At 60.0% G+C, this 19,611-nt stretch overlaps 1 protein-coding gene across 1 annotated transcript in view; it reads left to right on the top strand.

Moving 5' to 3' along the window:
* LOC100086987 (activating transcription factor 7 interacting protein) overlaps positions 1-19,611 on the top strand; it is a 31,316-nt gene that overhangs the window by 7,132 nt on the left and 4,573 nt on the right. Inside the window, 14 exon segments of the mRNA XM_029054221.2 lie at positions 730-1,802; positions 5,894-5,974; positions 6,588-6,733; positions 9,917-10,054; positions 10,907-10,972; positions 11,400-11,473; positions 11,987-12,075; positions 12,609-13,201; positions 13,203-13,284; positions 15,521-15,588; positions 17,150-17,231; positions 18,034-18,216; positions 18,467-18,649; positions 19,325-19,437. Coding sequence (XP_028910054.1) covers positions 730-1,802; positions 5,894-5,974; positions 6,588-6,733; positions 9,917-10,054; positions 10,907-10,972; positions 11,400-11,473; positions 11,987-12,075; positions 12,609-13,201; positions 13,203-13,284; positions 15,521-15,588; positions 17,150-17,231; positions 18,034-18,216; positions 18,467-18,649; positions 19,325-19,437 — 2,971 coding nt within the window.

The raw sequence follows: 19,611 nt of genomic DNA, 5'->3' as shown, positions 1-19,611 counted from the left end.
CATCTGTAAAAATGGGGATTAAAAAAAAATGTGAGCCCCACGTGGGACAATCTGATTACCCTGTATCTACCCCAGCACTTAAAACAGTGCTGTGCACATAGTAAGCGCTTAACAAATACCTTAATAATAATAATAATTAGTTTTCTTAGAGCCGGAGTGAGCTGGGTATGTTTCGCTGGCCAGTAGTGCCCCCTGGTGGCCCCATGGGGCAGCCCTTGGACGCTAAGAAATGCAGGCTCTGTTTTTAGATAATAATAATAATAATAATAATAATAATAATGGTTTTTAAGACCTTACTACGTGCTGGGGTTGGGTTGGACACCGTTTCTGTCCCCCATGGGGCTCCCAGTCTTATTTCCCATTTTACAGTTGAGGGAGCTGGGGCCCAGAGAAGTGAAGTGACTCGCCCGAGGTCACACAGCAGACACGTGGCGGAGCCGGGATGAGTGGCCAAGTGCTTCTGACTCCCAGGCCCGTGGCAGAGCAGGAGCGTGAGTTGTACGTGTGCGCTGGCGCTGGCCGGTAGCGTCTCCTTCAACCCCCGTGACCCGACGAGGCGGCCCCGGGGCGGTAAGAGATGCAGGCTCCGTTCCTAGTTGGGCCGCCGAGCCTGGGGAGGCCCTTGCCGGCCGGCCTACACCAGCCAAAGGTTCCGGAACCACTTCCCCGCCGGGGCTGAATTTGCTTCACTCTCTTCGGGTATTCACTCAGCTCTCTTTCCCGCCCCAGGTTCACGATGGACAGTGCCGAAGAGCCTCAGAAAAAAGTGTTTAAGGCCCGCAAGACCATGCGAGCGAGTGACCGCCAGCAGCTGGAGGCCGTATACAAAGTCAAAGAGGAGTTCCTGAAAACGGACACCAAGCTGTTGAACGGCAAGCACGAGAACGGCGACTCGGACTTGAACTCCCCGCTGGGCCACCCCGACGGCGCCGAGGACAGGAGGGAGGTGAACGGCATAGCCGCCGACGGCCCGGAGCCGGAGGAGGGGAGGACGGACTCCACGGACACCCCCAGCCCACCAGGCCCCGAGGGCCCCGACGAGAGGACGGACCCCGCCTCGATCGTCAAACGGGAAACGCCGCCTCCAGGCGAGGCGGTCCCCGAACAAGAGGAGGGCCCCGCCTCGAAGCCCGAAGACCCGCCTCTCGCCAACCATAAGGAGGACAGCTTCCGGGAGCCAACCGGCAGCCGGACCCCAGACCCGGGAGAGGACGGGGGTTCGCCGGCAGGAGAGGACGGAGCAGGCGGCGGCACAGAGCCCGACGGGGAAACGCCGGCCCTCGGCGAGCCCGTCTCCGTCCACCCGGACCCCGCCCCTGGCGGGGAAAAGAAGGACACCGAACACCCGGGGAGCGAGGAGGTCATCTCGAGCAGTGTGGAGGCTCGCCCAGACGCAGAACCCCCAGGGGACGCCCCCGGAAGTGACCGAGGAGACAGCCCCGGCCAGGACGGGGACGGCGACGACCCCATGGAGACGGACGAGATCATCCCCATCTTGGAGAAGCTGGCTCCGGCGGAGGACCAGCTGACCTGCTTCACGAAGGAGACCCTCCTGCCGGCCGGGACGGGGGCGGGGGCCGGGGCGGAGGAGGAGGAGGAGGAGGAGGAGATAGAGGAGGCGGCCAGCCTCTCCTCGGGCCTGGAGGACAGGCTGGACAGCTCCCTGGGCTCACCGTCCAAACAGGACACCAGCGAGAGCCTGCCCAAAGAAGCCTTCCTGGTCCTCTCCGACGAAGAGGAGCCCGTGGGCGAGAAGGAGGCCGAGGAGGAAAGGCCCGGGACCATTGAGGAGAATCCCACAGGTCAGGCCCTTTTGGGGAGTGGGAGCAGGGGTTCAACATTACCGGAGTGGGGGTTACTATTTCCTCCTATTTGTTTCCCAGGCTGTCCGGAGGTCTCGTTTTCCCCTGAAACTTTTGGTTGCCTCATTCATCCAGTCGAGTTTATTGAGCGCTTACTGTGTGCAGAGCACTGTAGTAAGCGCTTTGGAGAGTACAAAATAACATTTAGCTGACAACTGGGTAACCCCAGTTGGAATGCCCTCCTTTTAGAAGTCTTTCTCAGTAACGCCTCTGAATCTCAATGCCAACATTTCTTACAGCACTCTCTCACTCTGAGAGAATCTTGCCGAGTTTGCTCTGACCGACACCTCCTTTCCGCTCTTTAGAAGTGTTTTGGCTGACTTGAATAGAGTGACTAAAGCCCATTTCAATTGTGCAGCTCCTTGTGGGCAGAGAACCGGCAGTGGCTGCTTTCTCGAACTGTCAGTACTACAAGGTGGCTAACCAAGGTGTGAAAGGAAGTACATAATTGTTAAATGTTCACATAAACATACGGAATCTAATTCCAAACTTTTTCAGGTGCATAACATATGTATTGTTCTTTGGTTATATCACCATATTGTGCCTTCCCTTTTTAAAATATATCTGTATTGCTTTCGTCAACTGTTTGGATCATGGGGAGCTCCTTAATTCATTTCATATGATTTCCATTGAGAAGTAATACTTCATTTAGTTCTCTTTTTGCTTAACCTTATTTTTATGGAGCTAACGCAGAGCACTAACTAGGTGCAGCGGCGTGGCCTAGTGGCTAGAACTGGGCCTGGGAGTCCAAAGGACTTGGGTTCTAATCCCAGCTCCGCCACTAGCCTGCTGTGCGACCTTGGACAAGTTACTTCACTTCTCTGGGCCTCAATTCCCCATCTGTAAAATGGGGATTAAGTCTGTGAACCCCATGTGGGACAGAGACTATAGCCGACCTGATGAAACTGCATCTTCCCCGGTGCCTAGATCAGTGCTTGGTACATAGTAAGCAGTTAACAAATACCATTAAAAGAGAGGGCTGAGTCAAGAGACCCAGGTTCTAGTCCCAGTTTTGCCATTTGCATTTTGGAGTAGTAATCTTATGTATTGAGTGCCCCCTTGGTGAAGTGCACTTGAGAAGTAGGGAATAATGAAGCACCATGTTCCCAGTCAATAAGTGGTATTTACTGAATCCTCAAAGTGGGCAGAGCACTGTCCCAAACGCTTGGCAGAGTACTACCTGATAGAGTCGATAGACCCAATCCCAGCCCTCGACAGCCTACAGTCTAGTTTTCCCCGCCCATAAGGAGTTTGCACTCTGAGTAGATAAATATAAAATATATATATGCAACCGACAAAATAAATAATGGAATAAATATATACGTGAGGGTGGGTGTGAATAAATTTGCAAGTGCTCGAGTCGGGTAGATGGGATTTTACATTTCAGGATGCTGGGAAATTAATTAGGGGGAAAAGTTTTTGGAGGACTCATGACCTGCTAGGCACTCTCGGGTCTCAGTTAACTGTCTGTAAATGGCTATAAAATACCCTTTTATACTGTGAGTCCCATGTGGGACAGGGCCCGTGTCTGGTGTGATTATCTTGCAGCTATCCTGGCCCTCGGCTCGTAGTAAGCACTTGGTAAATTCCATCGTTATTATTACTATTCTACGTGTGTGAATGGTGTGTGTGTGTGGGGGGTCTGTCTTTATATATACGTGTATATAAACATATATACAAATATATAATATATATTTATAATTTATAAATATATATATTTATACAAATCTACGTATATATAAATGTAGATAATCTGGCTGGAGCAAACTTCTAAGGCGGCCTGCTTTGTTTTTGTTCTCTTAAATGGTATCTGATAAGCGCTCACTATGTGCCAGGCGCTGTACTATGCACGGGGATAGATAGAAGGTAATCAAGTTAGACGCGGTCCCTGTCCCTCACAGGGCTCATGGACTTAATCGCCATTTTAAAGATGAGGTGACTGAGGCCCAGAGAAGTTCAGAGACCTGCCCGCGGTCACACGAGAGACAAGTAGGGGAGTCAGGATTAGAACCCAGGTCCACTGACTCCCAGGCCCAGGGTGTTTCCACTAGGCCCCGATGTTTATTTGCCGAGGGGATGCCATAATCCCAATTTCATCTTGGGTTGGATATCCCGTGGTCGTACTGCAGCCGTGACAATGAAATCAGGGTATGCGTTTTAACTCTTGGCTCCCCCATAGGCTGTAAACTCACTGTGGGCAGGGAATGAGTCTGCCAACTCTCTTTGTATTTCCCTCTCCCAAGGCCTTAGTACAATGTTACGCACATAGTAAACACTCTATAAATTCCGTTGGTGGTGATGATGAATGGATGATATTTATTGAATATTTCCCATGTGCAGAGCCCTGCACTAAACTAGAGTTGGGCGACGCGATCCCTGCCCACAAGAAGCTTGCAGTCTACGGGGACGGGGGAGCGGCAAAGAGACGGGCTCGCTCTGAAATTGGGTTATGGCTGCTGGAGCTTCACCGTCCTGGCCCCGGGTCAGTGTCTTGGCACCGGTGCCGTCGCTCAGCGTCGCCTCGGCTTCCCCGGGTGGGACCCGTGAGGAGAACGGTCACCACAGGGGCACCTAGACCACTGCGGGGTGACTGCGAGCCGGTCGTTCCCACACGACAGCTTGGTGACCGCGAGGCGGTCATTCTCAAACGACGTCTGCGTGAGTACGAGTTCGCCGCTCTCAAACGGCGACCGTGTGACAACGAGCTGGTCGTTTTCGAACAACCGCCGGTGAATTAGCGGAAATGGGAAGGCCGAAGAGCAAAGAGGGTGGGCAGAGCGTCTTTAGGAAATGGCGAAACGTATTCTCAGACAAGGCTGCGTCTCAGCTCACGACCGGCACGGACCGACCAGCCCGGCGACTCACCCTCAGGCGCCTCTTGGTCGCAAGATCACAAGACAAGGAGAAGGTCGAGAGCGCCGGGCGCTCCAACCGAAAAGCGTGACCACACAGCCGAGGACAGGCTCTGTCCGAGGCCCAAGGCAGTAGCGTCTCCCCCACAACCTTTTCACCATCCGGCTTCTCTGGCACGCACGGAGCAGCCGGGTGTCTGTCGATCCATCGGTGGTACTTATTCAGCACTTCCTATATGCAGAGCACTGTAGTAACCGCTCGAGAGAATACAACAGAATTAACAGACACGCTTCTCACCCGTAATGAACGTACAGTCTTGAGGACGACAGTCTACACTAGTTTTCTACTTCTTCGTCTATCTTTGGCAAGTGCTGTCGGCCTGTCACCCCTCTCCCAGCGAGGAGGGCTTTCCCATCTTTCTCCCAGTGAGCTGTCCTGCCTTTCTTCTTGAAGCCGATGGCGAAGGTTGCAATGCGTTGGAAGTCTCCTATCCTCCTTGCCCCGTTTGTTAGAGTCCCCACTAAGTACAGAGCACTGTACTAAGCACTTGGGAGAGTACCATTCAACAGAATTAGCGGACATGCCCATAAAGAACTTACAGTTTAGAGGGGAAGATACATTAATATGAGTAAATTGTTTATAATTTATAATTTAAATAATATAATCTGCAGATGTGTTCCTCCCCAAACTCCGGGTCATCCCTCTTCTGTCACTGCCGCCGCTCTCCGCCACCTCCGCTGTCCGTCTCCGCCGCCTCGACCCACCCCCTTGGGGATCCCCCGCTCCGCTCTCCCTTCCCCTGCCGCCGCTCTCCCCCTCCCCGTCCCCCGACCCCCAACCTTTGACAAGGCAGTTGGATTCGTCGTATGTCATGGAAAAGCACAGCTGTTATGGCTAGTTTATTCCCCCCGCACCAGTGGCACTAGCCGCAGTTCAGAACCGACACTGAGGTGCTTGACAGTGGTTGTGTCTCTGTGGCCACGTCGGTAAAAGAAAGGGGCAGCTCGAGGTTTCCCAACATGATAGGAGAAAAGCCAGGCATCGATTCGATTGCCCTTGACCTCACGACCCATGGAGAGGACCCTGATTCCCCCTCGGCTAGCCAGTCCCGTTTCCGGTCGAGAGCTGTCGGGCCCCACTTGCCGGGATCAACTAACTCTTTCCATCTCTTTTCACAGAGGAAGCGGCGAGTGAGGAAAAAGATAAAGAGGACAAAGAAGAGGATGAGCCCAAGGAAGATGAGAAACCCCCTGAAAAAAGTATGGAGGTTTCAGCCATTCGTTTCAAGATAGCAAAACGGGCTCTTGACGTATGTGTGTGTGACTGATCGTAGTAGGATAGTAGGCACTGATCCAAATTGACCCCAGGCCTAGCCCAAAGTGTTTTCGGGGATGTTATAGACACCCCTTCAAGCAACTTCGATTTTCCCATTGGTTTCTGCCCCAAGTTCGCCAGAGAATCAGAAAGGGATGTGGGGGTTGGGTTTTTGTGATTTGGGGGCCTGGGAATCTCCCCAAGAGTTTGTGGGCGGGGGCAGAGGAATACAGAAGGGGACGCAGGAGAGGGAAAGAGAGACAGAGCGCGGGTGACAGCGACAAGTACAGTGGCAAAGGAATGGTTGGGGAAGAGATGGGAGGCTGAAGCGGGCACGAGGCCGAAGTGAAGTTTCTGGTTTGAAATTGGGCTGTCGAGAATCACCAGACCCCCTGCTCTCGGGGCACAGCCAGGCCCATCGAGGTTAAAATCCACGGGACGTAACCGGTCTCGCACGCTGACGGCCCCGGTACCCCAAAGTTTGGGGAGGGAGAGTTTGGCCGCAGGGGCGTTTTCCCGGTACCTCGGGAAAGCCCTCACAGTGCTTTGTGCTTCCAGACGAGGCGTCGCGAAGAAAACGGTCCAAGTCAGAGGACATGGACAGCATCCATTCGAAACGCCGACGCTACGTGGGCGAAGAGTACGAGGCGGAACTCCAAGTCAAGATCACCGCCAGAGAGGACATTAACCAGAAGCTGCAAAAGGTAGAATCGGTTCCGGCCGGGCCGCCCCCCACAGCCCCCCACCCCCTGATCCCTGGAACCCCGACAGCTAAACCAGATCTTCTGTTCCGAGGCCTCTTAGAAGAAAGAGGCTTTGCCCTGATCCCTCGGGAGGAATAAGGAGGGTCCAGGTCGTCAAGAAGCCACGCCGGGGGGACGGGGGCTTCCACGGTGGAATTCGGGACGGGTTCAGGGATTTAATCGTCGCTCTCTTCCAAGTCACCAAGCGTCCCGCATCAATAATACTAGGTAGGCCCGAGAGAGAGGCCGGGGGAGAAAGAGAGAGAAGTGGCGGGGAGGGAGACGGTTAGGCGGCCAGGTCTAGTGGAAAGAGCCTGGGCTCGGGCAACGGGAGGCCTGGCTCCTGGAGTCCCAGCGCAGTTGCTGGCCTGCTGCGTGACCTCGGACGAGTCACTTCCCCGCTCTGAACCTCCATCTCCCCTCGTGGTAAATAAAGCAGGGGGGATGTCATCCCTCCTTCCTTTATCAGCGTGTCACCAGGACGAAATGAGTTAGTAACACAGTCGCCCCGGGGAAAGAGAAAAGCATTATACAGACACGGGGGACTATCATGTTTGGTTTTTCAGCCTCATAGGAGCCTGTAGGTTCTCCCCTCCGTCGGTTGCCTTATCTCTGAACTCAAAGCCCGGGCCGACTCTGTTATTACAAGTTTAGGGAGCGTCCGGAAGAGGAAGGGTGTCCTTAACACATAAGGCAATTCGGGCCGGGAACTCCTTGCTGGCAGCCGGGAGTTTCCAACCCCTCCCGGAGCATGCCCCGGTCCTGGGGACACATGAAACAAGATCCCAGCGGCGCCTTTTAGCAGAGCCATTAATAATGACGATAATAATAATAATATTCATTATGGGATTTGGTGCTGAAAACGCACAAAGTTCCGTACTAAGCAGTGGGGTAGATAGGATAATAATAATAATGGCTTTTGTTAAGTGCTCACTGTGTGCAAAGTACTGTTTTAAGCGCTGGGGGATACAAGGTGATCAGGTCATCCCACATGGGGCTCACAGTGTTGATCCCCATTTTACAGATGAGTTCAATGAGGCTCAGAGAAGTTAAGTGACTTGCCCAAAGTCACACAGCTTACAAGTGGAGCCGGGATTAGAACCCATGACCTCTGTCTCCCAAGCCCGGGCTCTTTCCTCTGAGCCACACTGAGGTGGGACACAGTCCCTATATCCCATACAGGGACTGGGTGTTGTGTCCCCATTTTACAGGTGAGGAAACTGAGGCCTAGAGAAGGGAAGTGACTTGCACAGGGTCACACAGCCAGTGCGGGCGCAGCTGAACCACTACACCCAGCGGGCGGATGCACGGGGTGGCTGAGAAGCAGAAACCGGTGTTAAGCACTCGTGCCCACACGCAAAAGGAGTGGGAGGTTGAGAAATGTTTTGGGAAGCAAAGATAATTGCAACTTTTAAATGGCACCGTCTCTCTCGCACGCAAGGAGGCCACTGAAGGCTCATCCAGAAATAAAAAGTGTCCGTTCACCCCACCTTCCTCTTCAGTGCCCAGCTTAGACCGCGAGACTCAGGATGGGGTCTGCTCTCTATCAACCCATCCATCAGTGTATTTATCGAGTCCTTTCTGGGGGCAGAGCACTGTACTGAGCACCTGGGAGGGCACAGCGTACCGCAAGGCCGAGCCAGTTTTCCAGAGCTTGTCTCACTGGCCCGTTGGAGTAGTCAGTTGTATTTATTGACGGCTTACTGTGTGCAAAGCACCGTGCCGAACACTAAGCTCTTAGTACAGTACCAAGTAGGAGAGGCCTAGCTTGGCCAGAAGGACAGAGGGCAGCTTCAGGGCTCCGATTAGCAGAGGAACTGTGTGAGGGCAAGCAGGAGGTGCTCCCGAAGGCCTCGGGAGAGGCGGGTCTGCATCTGGGGGCTGGGGAGGAGATCTCCCCACAGAAGCAGCGTGGTTCAGTGGCAAGACGCCGGGCTTGGGAGTCCGAGGTCATGGGTTCGAATCCCGGACCTGCCGCTTGTCAGCTGTGTGACCGTGGGCATGTCACTTAACTTCTCCGTGCCTCATTTATCTCATCTGGAAAATGAGGATTAACTGTGAGCCTCACTTGGGACACCCTGATGACCCTGTATCTCCCCGAGCGCTTAGAACAGTGCTCCGCACGTAGTAAGCGCTTAACAAATACCAACATTATTATTATTATCTCTGAGGATCTTCCTCTGAGCAGCAGCAGCAGGAAGGAAAATAAGTCCCCAGGATTTAGAGCAGCAGAGGTCATCATAGGCAGGGCCTCACCCAAGGTACCACAATCCTAGAGGTGTCGGAGTGGGAGCTGTCGCTGGCCGTCTTGGGGCCGAGCACCCTACTGAGCACCGGGGGGGATGACGGGTGAGGAGGGCCGGTCCTCGGGGCCCCGGGGAGGCCCCCGACCTCCGGAGAGCCAGCCGAGGAGGAGGAGGGACCTGACGGCATCAGAGTTGGCCAGAGCGGTCGGGACTGGAGAGGAGCGAGGACCAGTCGCCGTTCTTGGGGCCCAGCTGCGGTTAGCCGCATGGCGGGAAGAAGGTCAGGGCTCAGTGGGAAGGCGGGTGAGGCGGCTTTGGAGGCGGAAGGGGCTGTAAGCTGTCCTCTGGACTGTAAGCTTCTTGTGGGCAGGGGCTGTGGCTTCCCACTTTTATACTGGACTCTTCCACATGCCTAGTTCAGTAGTCCTGCCTGCCCTAAGTACTCAATAGATATGATTGATTGAGGGCAGGGACCCAGCTTTGGGTGTGTATTACAGGCCCTCCAGTGCTGCTCCCGCTGCTGCTAGAAGGAGCGGTCCCCCCGAGTCTGGGAGGGCGGGGAGGTCCGTGGGGACCCCCGGGTCCTTCCACGCCCCTGAGCCAACCGGATAAGCCGTAGAGAGTCGCGGCGCCAGGGCGGGGTACGTCCCTTCGGCCTCAGCCCAGCGAATCCCACGGTACCGCTAGCCTGTCCTCACGGTTCCCGAGAGCGTCTCACCCGGACCGGTCACGCTCAGCTGGGGGAGCCCCTCTCTGGGCTTCTTTCGTTCGGAGGTTGTCGCTGGGCGAAGCCGCTAGTCTGGGTCTGCACGTCATTTGGCGGAAAGCAGGGGGCCGGGGTAGCCCGGGATCTGTGGCGACGAGCCCGTGCCCAACGGCCGTCCGTCTGTCCGCCCAGGTTGTCCAGCGCCTACTGGACGAGAAGCTCGGGGCCCTGCAGTGCGCCGTCTTCGACAAGGCCCTGGCCGACTTGAAAACCCGCGTGGAGAAGATCGAATGCAACAAGAGGCACAAGACGGTCCTGACGGAACTACAGGTATCTTGCCGGAGAGAGAGGGGCCGCAGAATCTAGCCCCGCTTTCCAACGCCTGTCCGGAAAAAACACCCAGGCATGCCTTTGATCTGAGCAGAAAACCAGTGACTCCCGCCCGCCGGGAATCTCGGTCACCATCGCCCCCTCCCCGAGGTAAAGGACGGTCGGGGAGAGACCTCGGCCGCCAGCGGAGAGAGCGTGGAGGGGACGAGGTGGCGGGAGAGCCGGGCTTTGTTCCCAGGCCGACCGGGTGACCTCGGGCTAGCCGCTCGGCATCTGGGGGTCCCTTGTGGGAGAGGGTCCGCGTCGGACCACCTGACCCAGAGTCCCCTGGCGCTCGGAGCGCAGTAACGTCTGTCTGCCGTGTGACCTAGGGCAAGTCCCTTCACTTTTCCGTGCCTCAGCTACCGCATCCGTAAAATGGGGATTCAGACCGTGAGCTCCGCATGCAGCATGAATCCCCATTTTGCAGGTGAGGAAACTGAGGCACGGAGAGGTTCAGTGACTCACCGAAGGCCAAACAAACAGCCAGTGCACGGGGATGAGAACCCAGGTCCTCTGATTGCCAGGCCTGGGCTCTTTCCACCCGGGCACCCTGCTGGACATCCTCCATCCTCCCGTCACCCCTTCTTCCCCTTCCTCACAGTCCTGTAGAGACCAAGGAAAGCAGCCAAATTTGGTGTCCCGTTGCCCAGTTTTTTCCTCCGCCTAGGGTCAAGGGACCCCGAAAGAAGGCCCCACTCCAGGCCCGTACGACACCATCGCAACCACGTCTTTTTTTTGTCGGCTTTTTCTTTCCCTTCGGACGCGTCTACCGACACCGTTATTTTTCAGATTTCTCTCTCTTTCCCCTAGGCTAAAATAGCCAGGTTGACAAAACGCTTCGGAGCAGCCAAAGAGGACCTGAAGAAAAGACAGCAAGTAAGGACTTGTTTTTTCCGTCCAGCCCCTTCTCGGCCGGGAGATGGGAAACGATCCTTCCGGTCGGGGCTTGGGTCCCCGCCCCCCCATCTCTGTTCCCACCTCCCAGCCTCCCACCGTCCTGAGGCGGTCTTACGGGGTTCGGGAAGGAGGTCGCCACGAGGCCGAGTGATGGCCGGGTAGTCCGGCACGCTGGTCGGCCCGAATCCTCCTCCCCGGACTCCAGGCTGGGAAAGCAGGGAGTGGGGCGAGGCGAGAAACCAACAGACATTTAAACCGAGTTGCCGGGAGTGGTGTCGGAGGGGTGCGCGTAGCGGGTTGGCAGAGCGGGTGCCTTCACCCAGTTGAGGCGGGAGATCGTGCGAGTGACTCGGTAGGCGGGGAGACGCCAGGGGAAGGACTCTCAATTGGTCCCGGCCCTTTTCAGAACCCGCCGAACCCTCCGCCGTCGCCGGGAAAATGCACCAGCGAGGCCGTCGGCGTCAACACGCTAACGTACAGGTGAGTTCCGAGACGGGCCCGGGGCGGGCCGGCCGCCCCCCGCCCCCAGGGAGCCGTCGCTTCCCGCTGCCGGGCTCACCCCTTGGGTCGGGGGCCCGGGGGCCGGGACATCTCCAGCCCGGGGTGGGAGAGGAGCTGCCCGTCTAACGTGGGGAGAGACCCCGGAAATGCTCCCCCGACTGGATGGACATTTAGCATTATTGGAAAACCGGTCTGATTTACTTTGTCGGTGTGTGTGTTTGGTTTTTTAAAGCCCACATCACCCCAAGTAGCTGATTTGGTACGTGGGGGTGGGTGGGCTCCCCTGCCGTTCCTCTCAAATCTGATTGGCCGCGGCGTGCCGTCGGTCACCGCCCGAGGTGAAAGATGGCCGCCCCGGGGAATGCGGATCTTTATTGGATTTTGCTTTCTAGTGCCGTCGCCCGCCCTGGACTGCCCACTCCCACCCCCACCCTCGGGGCTTCCCGTCGGGGCGGGAGGTGCCAGGCGCTAACGCGAACCCTCGTTCCGTAGGAACGCCGGCACGGTGAGGCAGATGCTGGAATCCAAGAGAAACGTCGGCGAGAACGCGCCGGCCCCCTTCCCGGTCCCCGTGAACACAGGTAACGGCGTGACCCCGACCCCTGGCCCCGAGATGGGTGTCGTCGCCGAGGGAGAGAGAGGCGGGGGTTGGAAAACGAGTCCGAGGACAGGCATCGCTCAATCGGTCGACGGTATTTATTGAGCGCTTCCTACGTGCAGAGCACTGAATTAAGCGCCTGGGCCAGTACAGTGCACCAGAATTAGCAGGTACACCCCCTGCCCGAAATGAGCTCCCAGTCTAGCCGGCGAGACGAACGTTATCACGAATAAATAAGTCTTTTCCATCTAATTTAAAGTCGGCACATAGGTGTCGTGCGTCTGGGGATGGGGCGTTTCGGGCCGAGTAACGCGGGTCTGGGCCGGATGAGGCCCGCCGAGATGGAGGGAGGGCACGGGAGACCCCGTGACGGACGTCCCGGAGAGTGCGTGCTCTCCGAGGGGGGTCACGCCGGCCCCCCCCCCGATAGGGGACGGAACCGGCGTGGTGGAGGCCCGCCGCCTATCGGCGGCCTATGTCCGTTGCCCGTCGGAACCCACCCCGTCTCCCCCGCAGCGTCTTCTACCGGGCCGGGCCCCACGCAAGCGGCGGGCGGAGGCCAGCCGAAGCCTCAGACCCCGGTGACCTCGGCGTCCCTGACGGCCTCCGTCCTCCCCGCCCCGAACGCGGCCACGGTGGTGGCCACCACCCAGGTGCCCAGCGGGAGCGGCCAGCCCGTGTCGGTGTCGCTGCAGTCCCTGCCGGTCATCCTCCACGTGCCGGTGGCCGTCTCCTCCCAGCCCCAGCTGCTGCAGGGCCACCCCGGGACCCTGGTCACCAACCAGCAGGCCGGCGGCGTCGAGTTCATCTCCGTGCAGAGCCAGGCCGCGGTGGGCGGACTGACCAAGCCCCCGCTCTCGCTGACGTCGCCCGGCGGGCCCAAGCCCGGGGGCAACGGGGGCGGCGGCCCCCCGCCCCCGGGGCCCGGCCCCGGCCTCCCCAGGAACTCTGCGGCCGGCCCCGGCTCCCTGGGGTCGGCCCTGGCCGTGCAGGCCGTCCCCCCTGCTCACCCCGCGGCCCACCCCGCCGCGCCCAACACCAGGACTCCTCTGCCCTCGGTGGGCACCCCGGGACTGTACGGCTCCACCACCGGCAGCCGCGGGGCCCCCCCCCATACAGATGAAGATCCCCCTCTCCGCCTTCAGCACCTCCTCCCCCGCCGAGCCCAGCAGCCCCGCGGTGCCCAGACCAGGTAGGTCGGTCGGCCGGGGGCCCCGGGCAGCGGGGAGAGGGCTGGGGAGGGGGGCAAAGGGAGGCCCTAGCGAAGCTCCTGGGAGAGACGGGCTGGGAAAGGGGTGTTTCCGTCGGCTCGCCTCTGAGTGAGAACGGGGATGGAAAAACGGGTCCCTTTTCCCCATCCCTCGGAAAGCGATCCGCGAGGGGAGCGCTTCTGGTTGACCGAGGCGCGTTCGGACACCGACCGTGGGGACGGTGGGCCTCCGGCCCCTCTTGAGCAGCACCTCCGAGCGCCTTGTGGGCGGTCCGGAGGAGAGCTCTCGGGGCCTCCGGGGAGGAAGTGCTTGACGCCCCTCGGGAGTCCGCTCCCGCCAGCCGCCACCCTGCCCAGACCGCGGGCTTCGGGAATCGCCTTGGGACCGCTCCCTCCTAAAACCGCCGTGTCCACCCCCACCCCCGAGCCCCCGGGGCTGACAGGCGGCACAGACGGATCCCGGGACTCTGGGGTTCAGCGGGTAGGCGAACATGAGGTCCTCAATCAAACGGTCCCTTAGGAGCGGGCAAAAACCCAACAAGATTTAGCACGGTGAACTGTTGATGTGTCTGCCGGGAATGGGTTGCGTGTTTGTGTGTGTGCACGCGCACTTGTGCAGTTTGCAGTTCCCATCCCGTACACGCAAGGCGGGTGCCGGTGTGTGCATTTGCCGTCCTCGGTTTTACCACACCGTGCGTCCGCCCCCTTGGGTTCTGTGGCTTAAGGCCCCCCAGGAAGAACGGGTCCCTTCGGCTTCGGGTGCCAGGCCGCGGCACCGCCCCTGGGCCCCTCTCCGGCTGGGCGGGCGGGTTCGCGGGCCGACCGGTAGGAAGAGTGCCGAGGCTCGTCTCTCTCCCCGTCCTTCGATCCGTGGCATTTATTAAGCGCTTACCGTGTGCGGAGAACGAGTTTGCCGTCTAAAGAGGAGCTTGCCATCTAAAGAGGACCCTTCTCTCAAGCGTACTGATGGAGTCCCGGCGAGGGCCACCCCTGCCGCCTCGGGGAGCCTGGCGATTCCGGGGTCCTCGTCCCCTCCTCCCGCTCCCCCCCAGCCCGGTTCATCCTTTTCACCCCGGCCCTTACCCGTAAACGGCCCGCCGCCTCCCGGCCGGCGTCCCCGGCGGCCTGGGCCGGCAGCCCGGCCCACGCCGGCGACCGGAGGCCAGGGTGGGGCGAGGTCAGGCGATTAACTCACCCTGAGTAGGTGGGCCTGAGGACCAAGTTTCACGTCCAGTTGTCGACATTCAGGCCGCCTCCCGGGGCTTTCGGGAGAATAAAGACGGCCATCAGCCAAAGGGGAGAGGAAGAAGGGAATAGACAGAGAGATGGGGGTGGGGGCGGGGGAGAGAGAGAATGAGGACGGATGAGCGAGAGCCCAGGCCTGGGAGACAGAGGGGCATGGGTCCTCATCCTGGCTCCGCCACGTTTCTGCTGTGTGACCTTGGGCAGAGTCACTTCACTTCCCTGGGCCTCAGTTACCTCATCTGTAAAATGGGGATTAAGACCACGAGCTCTACGGGGGGACAGGGACTGTGTCCAATCCGATTAGCTTGTATGTACCCCAGTCCTTAGTATGGTGTCTGGCACATAGTAAGCGCTTAACAAATACCATAAAAAATGGTGATGATGGCACTCATTAAGCACTGACTGTGGGCCAAGAGATAGGACGATCAGGTGGTGCACAGTCCTCCGCCCCACTTGAGGGTCCCACTGGGTGGCTCTCGGGGAAGAACAGAACGGGGGCACTTGCCATTTGTGAAACGAGATGGGCCTTCCCCACCCCCGGCGCGCAGGGGCATCTAGAAAGGGGAGGTGCCCCGTCCCCCCCGCCCCCCACTGGCCCACAGACACCTCCCCACCCTCCCTCCGAAGCCGGGTCTGTCCAGGAGAGTGGCATTCCGTTCCGCCCCTCTGCCGTTCCCCAGGGTCCGCCCACCTGTCACTGGGAGAGCTGAGGCCCCCCGAACCCTCTTGAGGGTCTGTCTTGAGGCTGTCCTGACTCGTCCATTGGGTTGCTCTGCCTCTCGGATGTTAGGAGATGCAGGAGCGAGGGTGGAAGCTCTGAGCACCCAGGAGGTGTTTGAAGAGGCTGCTGGCCCCACTCAAAGGAACAGAACGGGCCAGATAGATGGGCGGTTTGGCCGAGGGTAGAGACCCTGGGGGTGCCCCTCGGGCCCGGCACGAAAATGCAAATGTCTTCTCTCCGCTACTTCTCCAGAGAACCAGTCCAGCCGGCCGACGGCAGACACCTCGATAAGTAAGAGAGCGGCGGAGAGCACGACTCAGGTGAGGCCTCCCTTCGATTTCCGCCGAAACCCACCTCGACTCCGGTCCCCGGGGTAGAACGGTCCCTCTCCCTCTCCGCCGCCAAAATCTCTCCCCACGACACGTCGAGGCCATTGGGCTAGAGCGTCCCGGGCCGAACGTCGAGAGCACCCGGAGAGCTCGTAAATTCCGTTGACCTGTCGAGAGGAAGGCTGCGATCCTATAGAGGACCCCTTTCTTGCAGGTTCCCAGGGGTCAGCCACATTTTGGCAACGCGAGGGCGTCGCGTAACCTTTGGGAGCACGGTATAAAACCGGTTGGAAATCCTCATGGCTTGCAAATGGTGTTTGGAGGACATGGAGGTGGGCTTAGGCGGGCAAGCGGGTTTATCAGAACCTGAAACCTGGCAGAGGGTAGAGCCACGGCACTTCTGAATTCCCCTCAGGGGCAGTGCTAGGGGACGGTCCCGACGACCTCCTCGCTTAGGCCAAGAGAAAAGAGGCTCGAATGGCAGGTTTCAGCCGACGGCCGAGCCCTGAAAGTGACGTTGGCCTGGGATTTCTGGCCCTGTAATGACGCCCCCGTTTTTTGAGGGAAATTTCCCGGGCGGCCTCCCGGGCCTCAACAGAGCAACCGGGTAAATGATGCGATACACAGCTCCCCTAGAGTCTCCTGGGTCACCGCCTCCCGTCCCCCATCTTTCAGAATGGGAGGGAGTTGTCTGTGTGCCTGATGACCCGGGCACTTGCCGTGGCGAGACCTAGACCGGTCCTTTCAAAAACTGGAATGAGGCTTCGGCTGAGAGAGGCGAGGCGACACGATCCAAGTTGAACCTCCCGTGAGGGTATTTTCCCCCCTTCTCTGGGGGAGAGGGCACCGAGAGCACCCCGAAACAGAGCCGACAGGAGCGGCCGTGGCCCTGGAGAAGCGGTAGCCGTCCCAGCTTTCCCCAGCAGTGCTCCGGTCACCCCCCCCAGAGAGAGTCCGGCGGCGCCCGACCCCACTGAGGGCCGCAGAATTGCCCTGCCGGTGGTGACCGAAAGTGGAGGAGGATGGGTCTCCGCACCGAATGTCTCCCTCCAAGAGATAACGGATGCAAGAGGCCCGAGTCCGGCCCGTCCCCTCACCTTCCACAGCACAGCGTTCCAGAAGAAGGGATTTTTTTTTTCCGCATCACATGATAAAAATGGAGAACCCCCTCGTGGGGCTCACGGTTGAGAAGGGAGAACAGCTGTCTCATCCCCATAGTTCAGATGAGTAAACTAAGGCCCAGCAGAATGACTTGCCCAAGGTCACCCAGCAGGCGAGCCACGGGAGCCGGGACTAGAACTCACATCCTCCGCCTCCCAGGCCCGGACCCTTTCCTCTAGGCCGGGAAGAGGCTCCCGTAGGTCGGAAACACCCGGTCGCAGTGCGGCAGTCGACACGAGCGGGGGACGCGGGTGGAGAAGCCGGGCCGAGGCTGGGGTCCTTTTGCCGGGGCGGAAGGTCCTCTCACCCTTCAGAGCGTCCTCACGGAGCCGAGCTTCAGGTAGGGGTCCCCCGCCTCCCTTCGCCCATCGCAGGAATTTCCGTCTTTCAGAGTGCGAAGGTCACGGGTGGCGAGGCGGGAAGCGGCGTCATCGACCTCACGCTGGATGACGAGGAGTTCGGGGCTGCGCAGGGTAAGTCTGTCCGCCTCCCACAGAGCCCTGGCAGGGGTTGGGGTGCAGGGAAGGCCCACAGCGAAGGCCCCAGATTGAGGAAAGGCCAGGAGTCGGAGAGGGACGAAGAATCACCGGTAGCTTTGGTTCTGAACTAGCAGCGGCAGCCACAAGAAACCACTTACCAACCCACGGTCACCCCCGCGTTGAAGTTCTTCCTCCTTTCTGTTCAGGGGAGGTGCTGCCGGTGGTGGCGGCCGCGGTGGCCTCCGCCTCCCCTCGAGACCCTGAGGGTCACTGATGTCCACATTCGAGGGGGCCTCCTCCCGCTCTGCCTTCAGACACACCCAGGCCTCCCCAAACTCCCTCCTTTTGGCGCCCCGGCGTTTTCCTGGCCAAACTCCTCCGGGGGTTGGTGTCTCCACCTGCAGCCTCCCCGCCACCCCCGGCAGTTGCCACTCCCTCCGCCTGGCTCCTCCCTGCCCGCCGGGCCAGCGCAGTCCGGTCGGGCGCTGGTCTGGTCCGCGGGCTCCCCCGGGATCCTACAGGAGGTGGGGGGGGCGGAGGACCGGGGGCGGAGCACCCAACCATCCACGCTCCCCGGCTGGGGGTGAGAGAACAGGCACGGTCTGGACCCTGGGGACCCAGCCGCAGCGACGGCCCCCCTCACCTGGGAGCCGTCGGGTGGGCTCGGCGAGGGTCGGTCGGGGTTGCGGGTCGGGGAAGCCGGGGAAAAAACCCAAACCGAATCCAGAACAACAGAGACCACAACGGGGCCCCGCCGAACCCTTCCTCAGCTCCCCCTCCCCTCTCCCGTTCACAGATCCCAAGAAAGCGGGCCCCGCGGCGGCGCCGGCCCTCGGCCCTCCTCCCCCGGCTCTGACCCGCTCCCTGCAGCCCCTGCAGCCCCTGCAGCCTCTGCAGCCCCTACAGTCCGCCCCCCTGCAGCAGGCCGGAGTGCCCACCAGCGGCCCGTCCCAGACCACGATACACCTCCTGCCCACAGGTATGGGGCCTCCTGGGGCGGGCGGGGCCGGGCAGTGGGTCTGGAAGAGGGCGCGCTGCCAGAGCCAGCTGTCCCGGGGGCGCCTTCGCGGGGCTCAAGCTCCCCGTGCCCAGCGGGGTCACCTCCGGCACTCGGCTCTCGCCCCGGGAAAGGGCGAGAACGGGACCCCGCCCGAGCCGGGACTCGACGCCCCTCGAGGGCCCCGGGGCCGACCGTCACGCCCGACCTCTCTCTCCGTGTCCCCGGGCAGCCCCGACCACCGTGAACGTGACGCACCGGCCCGTGACACAGGCCGCCGCCAGGCTGCCGGTGCCCAGGGCTCCGGCCAACCACCAGGTGGTCTACACGACGCTCCCCGCGCCCCCGGCACAGCTGCCCGTCCGGGGGGCCGTCCTGCAGAACCCCAGCGTCCGGCCGGTCAACCCACAGAGCGGTACGGTGCTTCTTTTCTTCTTCACCTCGAGGGGGAAGAGGTGTGGGAACCGCCAAGGGGCAGGCCGGGGGCAGGGGGCCCGGGGAGGAGATGGGACGGTGAAAAATAAGAGAACGGAGGCGGCGCGGCTCAGCGAGGGAGCCGGGGAGGGACGGCCAGGCAGGAAGCTCGGGTTCCGGGCCCGGCTCTGCCGGTGACCCCCCAGTCAGGTGACCCCGGGTGAAGTGCTCGAGCTCTTCGGTCCTCAGTTTCCTCACCAGCAAAATGGGAATAACAAAGCCCGCCTCTCCCTACCTCACGGAGACGGTGTGAGGGAAAAATGAGATCATTTATTTGCGAGGGCGTTGGCAAAATAAAAGCGCCAGACGAAAAATAAGGTGGTATTTACGATTACCGTTTCCAAATCTCTAGTGTCAGCCCAGTTCCGATTCCCGATCTCTCAAGGGGCCGAGTTGCCATCATTAGGTTATACCAAAATGGTTTCATTTGCCACTCCCGGATTCCCGATCCCAGGAGCCGGCACGCCTCCTCGCACTGGGGTGGGCCAAACGGGCCCGGCCGCCTGACCCTAAGAGCCTGGGTGGGACCCCTCCCCCCGCCCCCGGGGTCCGGATCGGGGAACCCGAGCGACCCCGGCCATGTCCTCGCTTCCCCCCCCCCGCCCCCTCCCGACAGGCCTCACGGTCCGTGTCCCCCAGACGGCCGCCTACGTCGTGAACAGCGGGCTCGCCCTCGGGTCCGCGGGGCCGCAGCTCACCGTGCACCATCGGCCGCCCCAGGCCCATCCCGTGAGTACCCGCCCCCCGCCCCGGCCGACCTCGGGGGTCTGTCACTCGAGTCCTCTGCGCCTCCGTTTCCTCTTCCATAGAGCGGGGATCAAACCCCCCACTCTCTCTCCCCCTCCGACCCGGTCCCGACGGGACGGGGACCGTCTCTGACCCGACGATCCCGTGTCTGCCCCG

The sequence above is a fragment of the Ornithorhynchus anatinus genome, chromosome X4 (genome assembly GCF_004115215.2).
Source record: "Ornithorhynchus anatinus isolate Pmale09 chromosome X4, mOrnAna1.pri.v4, whole genome shotgun sequence".
Taxonomy (NCBI): Eukaryota; Metazoa; Chordata; class Mammalia; order Monotremata; family Ornithorhynchidae; genus Ornithorhynchus; species Ornithorhynchus anatinus.
This window is presented reverse-complemented; position numbering and strand designations above follow the sequence as displayed.